This window comes from Neomonachus schauinslandi, chromosome 2, assembly GCF_002201575.2.
Source record: "Neomonachus schauinslandi chromosome 2, ASM220157v2, whole genome shotgun sequence".
In the NCBI taxonomy this organism is placed as follows: domain Eukaryota; kingdom Metazoa; phylum Chordata; class Mammalia; order Carnivora; family Phocidae; genus Neomonachus; species Neomonachus schauinslandi.
In genome coordinates, this window is record NC_058404.1 from 41,857,935 (window position 1) to 41,863,587 (window position 5,653).

A 5,653-nucleotide genomic window follows, 5' to 3' on the forward strand; every position below is an offset into this window, starting at 1 on the left:
ATTAGGCTGTATTTGTGTCTCTTCTCCCTGCCTGGGACTCTGGCCCACCAAACTTTGGGATTGTTCCTGACCTATAAGGAGTCTTGTCTGAATTTAGCACTGGAAATGCAAAGGGGAAAGTGTGTGCCACTCAACTGAGCCACAGGCAAAGGAGGGAAATGTCAGATCATCCCTGCGCCATTTTCGTCGTATATAGGTTATTCTGGATCCAGCAAAGGCTGGATTCTTGAGAAGAAAGTAAGTTCAGAGTAGCCACTGGCCAATTTAAATCAGCTGGGGGCACCCCTACCTCTAGCCCCATGAGGAAAGATCTGGAGGCTCTCCCAGGGAAATTTGGAAAACCACAGCTTCCCTGTGTCACAATCTTCCCCTCCCCAGGACCTCAGTGTCTATGGCTTTAAGAAGAGTGGTCACTGAGCTCAATGGCTACCAGCTGTCCAAAGGCTGCTTACCTTCAGTTAGCAGGGCCCAGCAGGGTCTGGCCATTACTACCTGGCTTCTCCCTCTGACCCCCTCTGGGCTTTGCTGAGTCTAGACATTCCTGGGCTGCCCCAGATTTCCCCTCCTTTTTGTGGCTTTCTAGGATTGGGACAGCTGTGATGTTGCTAAGCCAGGTTCTCCATACCAAAATCCAACCCCTACAACTCTGAGGCCAGAGAAAAACAGCTCAGGTTATGACCGGGTCAGGTTCTAAGGTTTATGATCACAGATGGCTTCTTTCTACTCTCAAGCCATCCCAATGTGTCCAGGGGCAAAAAAAGCAGTTGTGCGAAGAGGCAAAAGGGAGCTTCTGTCCTGGGGTGGCCATCGGCCAATACAGCAGTTACCACCATCCCTGGGAGAGGGTCTAAGTATTTTTGAACAAAAGGCAAGGTTTAGAGATCTCTTAACCAAATGATGGAGATCCCTGAACCCATCTCTTTGGAAAGCTAGAGGTCTGCTGGGCTGCAGGGATGGTAAATGCTGGAATGTGGGCAAGGGCTGCAAAGGTTATGTAGCAGTCCTTCCTCCCCCCCCTCCCCTGGAGAATCCCAGTCTGTGCCTTGGAGAAGGCCTCTCACAGAGGCCTGAGTTACTGAGCAGGGGAGTGGGGACAGGAGCCCTCTGTGACAGGCTCTGTACCCCTGCCTCCCGATGCCAGATCCCTGGCTCTCCCTCTCCCGGTAGGCCCCTCAGATCTCAGTGGCTATGATGTCCTCATAGGGGATGTCGGCCCCTTCAAGGTCAATTTCAAAGGGCTCCCCTGCACTGTCCCCACGGGCCAGTTGCTGCAGAGCCTTCTCCAGGCGCTGGTTCCGCTGGTACATGGCTAGATAGCTCTGCTGTAACTGCTTCTGGTACTGGATCACCTTCTCTTTCTCCTCCTTCCACACCAGCCGCTCATGCTGGAAGCCTGACGACATCTGGTCGTGGCCTTGCCGCTCCTCCTTCAGCTCTGCACGCAGCCGCTCCAACTCCCGCTGCAGGGCGGGGATGTCCTCAGAGAAAGTAGTCCCTGGCCCAGGCCCCAGTCCTGGCCCCAGAGACACAGCATCCCGTTGCAGGGCAGCCTGGGCCCGCAGCTCCAGCAGCTCCTGCTCCAGCAGGTTCACCTTCTCTCGGAGAAGCTCAGACTCATTTTTCTTGCGCTGTAGCTCATTCTCACAGACCTCTAGCTCTAGGCCCTTGGTGCGCAAAGCGCTCTCCAAATCTTGAGTCTTCAGCTCCATGCCTTCCAGTTTGCCCCGTGTGTCCTTCAGCTGCGCCTTCAGACTGAGGATCTCACTAGCCTTGGCATTGATCTCTGTCTGGGACTCCTTCAGCTGCTGCTTCAGGAGAGAGATTTCACCTGACTTCTGGCACACCTGCCAAGGGTTGGGTGGGGGAGAAGAGAAAGTGCTAAGATGTAAGAGGTCCTTACCCGGGGCAAGTAACATCTTAAGTGCCTAAAGAATTAGGCTGGTCCTGACACGGTATCTCAGGAGCATGACGGTCTGGGTGACCCATGAAGGCCGAGCCCCTCTCTGAGCTTCCTTTCATTCTGTAGCCTGACTTGGTCCGTCCACATGCCTGCCTCAATCCCAAATCAGAGTCTAAATCTCAATCTGTACCCAAACCCACGGCTATGTGTAAATCAGTGACCACTACCCATAGCTCCATCATCCACACTTAACAATCAATGATATTGATTTCTGTGTCTGCCAAACTTCTATCATTCATGTTTGTGCCCATATCCTCTGACCTCACCCCTGTGCACACCCAGCTCCCCTCTCTCCCTACTGGGATAAAGACTGTCTTCAATCATTAACCGCTGCACTCCAATGACAAGCAACACACCTGGCTCAGAGTGTCAAATTCAGATCTGCCACACGGAGAGCTACTATGTTCTCCCCCTGCCCCGCCCCTCCACCCTTTCTATTCTTATTTCTTTTCAAAAGTTGGCCAAGAGCAGCAGACAAAACCAAAGGCACTGATTCAGATCCACGGGTCTCCGGGGTCTTGGTCATTTGGGGTCACAGGTGGCTCAAAAGAAGATCAAGACCAGTCTGGCCGGCTGTGTCACAAGAATGACTTTTCTCCTGCCGGCCTGTGGGAAAGCTGGACAGAATGAAGGTCAGGGCCTGGGCCTCTATAGAATGGATTCTTGGATCAAGACCAGAAGCCACCTTAATTTCTCCTCACTTCACTCACAGTAGTAACCCCCAACCCCTTGTGCTCATGAGCCACTTATGAAGCAATGCAGAGCTCTACCCACAATGCTTGTGTGGGACCAAGGATGCCTTTCTAAGACCAAGCCTGTATTTGTTTCATGGAGGGAGCAACATAGAGTCATGGTTGGGCCATGGGCGTGCCTTTGAGTCCCGGCTGGATCATATATGATATGATATGATTGGCTGGTCCTGGCGATATACTACGTTGGTGTTGTGGTACTATGGAGTAGTGTTTAAAAACGTGAACTCTGGAGCCAAAGTGTTGAGATCAAATCCTGGCTCTGATACCTATTATGTGGTGACCCACCGTGGGCAAGTCATTTAACTTGCTACTATAACCTCTCTGTGCCTCAGTTTCCTTAACTAAATTAAGGATTAGTAACAGTACCTACTTCATAGGGTTATTATAAGGATAAAATGGGAGAACCTAGGGCTTGGCACTTAATAAACACTTGATAAATTATTATCATTCTAAATATGTTTGTAATATATTTACGTGTTATTTTAAATATTTATTTTTTTATTGTTTTGCTGTACAGCCTGACTGGACAATCTGGGAATGAGGTCACGGCAATGCCCAGCGTAGTTGGGGGTTGGGCAAATAAGGATGGATGCCTAGCGCCAGGACTAGCTTGTATCTCTGAGTTGCCCCAATGTGTCCTGAGCCCTGGCTGAAAAACAATGGCTAGGGTGGGGTCTGCTTTGCCAACATCAATGGGAAAGCGGACAGGCACTGCTCCCACGGTCAGCATCCTTTCCTCTTTGGGAGACCTGGCAAACACAAGCGACTTTTCCTTCTCACCTGTCCAGTCCCCCTGTTCATCTCTGCCATAGAAAGGATCCTTTTCCTCTACTCCTGATAACACTTGTCATTCCAATTTCCAGAGTACGTACAGAAAGCTGCAGGGCATATAGGAAGCTGTGCTGCTGAGAATGTGTCACCAGCACCTGCAGGTGGCGCTGGTCTGACCAGACACATTGCCTCCTCAGTTCCTTTCCAGGGTAGGAGTCTTTGGGGAGAATGCCAGAGCCACCAGGCCCACACCCCTACCAGCTCCCCCCGCCCCCTGTACCACCTTGAGAGGCCCTTCAGGTGAGGAAAGCTACCTTCTGGAGAGCAGGATGTGGAAGCTAAGCAGGCTCTCCAGCAAAGCCAGGTCCAGATGCCTCGTTTCTAGGTGCTGTGTGCCCTTCTCTTGCTCATGTTTCCATTGCAGCCCACCAAACAAAGCCCCACTTGCACTTCGGTGAGGAATGAGCCATTCTGTCAGTGATACCTGCCCCAAGTGAGGTCACTCTTCCTGGTGGGTGCGGTACCTTCTCTCAAAAGTAACAAGGTCTCTGCTCTCTTGTGGTCTCTTGAACCAGTGTGAACTCAGGCTCAGGAATGGCTTGTGCTTCCTTTGAGCCTCCCGCAAGAGGAAGTGGGTCGGCCCTCGGACTGCCCAGTGAGGCCTCCGTGCTCCTGGTTCCAGCTTCTCAGTCAGTGACTCAGTTAGTAAATTCAGTTCTGGAGGCCATGAGGCCCTGGGGTAGCAGAGAGTAGGAAACTCACACAAATCATAGCCCCTTCTTTGGGTCCCAAGGCTGGCACTTTGGCTCACTCTGCTTAGGCAATTTGTGTTCACACACCATGGGCTAGGACCTGGAGAAACGGGGACTGGCATCAGACACCTGACCCCCCACCCCCACCCCCCGCAGCCCACACGGTAAAGCCTCACCTCCCACTGGGTCTCTTCCAGCGCGGGGGCGAAGCTGGTCTTCTCCTTCTCATAGGACCTAAGCTTGGTCTCCAGCAGGTCCTGCTCCTTCATGAGGCTCTCAAGTTCCTGCCGGAGCTGCCGCTTCTCCTGCTGGAGCTGGAGCACCTGGAGGTGCAGCCCCTGCTGCGTGCGCTGGCTCTTCTGGGAGGCTTGCTTCGGCTTGCTGCTGCCCTTCGGCTCCAGGCCCTCCCGCCCCTCCTTGCAGCGCCACTGCCGCTCTTCGGAGGCCTGGCTGGAGGGCAGCTCCTTCTCCTCCAGGCTGCGCTGCAGCTTTTGCAGCTCTCCTTCTCTCCCCAGCAGCTTCTGCTCAAGCTCCTGGATGGTGCACTCGTCTGTGGAGATGGGGCAATGCACACATGAGGAACCCTTGTCCACCTGGCTTGGGTGGGCCAGCTTGCTACCGCCATCAGAGAAAGACAGAGCCTTCAAGCTCATCATGTTGCTGTCCTGGAGGATGATGCCCTGGGTAATGTTGTGGGCTGAGCCCCCAAAACGGCTGGTGGGCCCCACTGGCATAACCAGCGGGTCCAACTGGTAGCTGCTGCTGGTGCTGTGTGTGGGCAGGCTGGACATGGAGTTCCGGCCGGAGTCAGACAGCGCTCCAGAGCACAGGCTGGGCTTTGGCTCCTGTTCCTTGGGCCTGTCTGGAGGGGCAGGGTGCAGCTGGTGGCTGGAGCTCTCAGGGGACGAGTGGAGGATGGCTCCTGACCGCGGCAGCACCGGCTTGAACGCTGTGGGCCTCGCTGCACCCTTCTCTGAGCCCTGGTGAGGAAAACAACCGTATCCATCCCATGTCTTCCTTCAGCTCCCCTCGCACCCTTCCCTCCCTTGCCTGGGTATGTGTACCAGCCACACAGCATCCTTCTTGGTCATAGCCACAGGCAACCTTGCCTGTGGCTATGAAGCAGCTGAATATGGTGAGTGTCTCTCAGGAAGGAGAAATTCCTTTGTGTCTAGGGATGGCCATCCTAAAGGATGACTCAGGCATTTTGTTTTATAAACTACCAACCTGTCATAAGCTTGTCCCCACCCTCCTGAGATGACAAACAGCATTTTTAGGTTCTCTGGCTGAGACCCCTGGGCCAGGGCTCTGGCTCTGGGTCTCTGGGTGGTAGAGGGTAAAGCAATTAGGCTGGACGAGCATGGTGCCCTTGTAGAGGTCAATCCCTTCTTCACCTTCACTGCCCCTTCCAGTAGAGG

At 53.6% G+C, this 5,653-nt stretch overlaps 1 protein-coding gene across 1 annotated transcript in view; it reads right to left on the reverse strand.

The window, feature by feature from the left end:
* Window positions 1-1,031: 1,031 nt before the first annotated feature.
* The window catches only part of LZTS1 (leucine zipper tumor suppressor 1), a 5,963-nt gene continuing 1,341 nt past the window's right edge, over window positions 1,032-5,653 (reverse strand). Inside the window, exons 2-3 of the mRNA XM_021698941.2 lie at window positions 4,412-5,215; window positions 1,032-1,844 (exon numbers count right to left, since the gene is read on the reverse strand). Coding sequence (XP_021554616.1) covers window positions 1,173-1,844; window positions 4,412-5,215 — 1,476 coding nt within the window. The 3' untranslated portion in view covers window positions 1,032-1,172. The remainder of the gene's footprint in view (window positions 1,845-4,411; window positions 5,216-5,653) is intronic.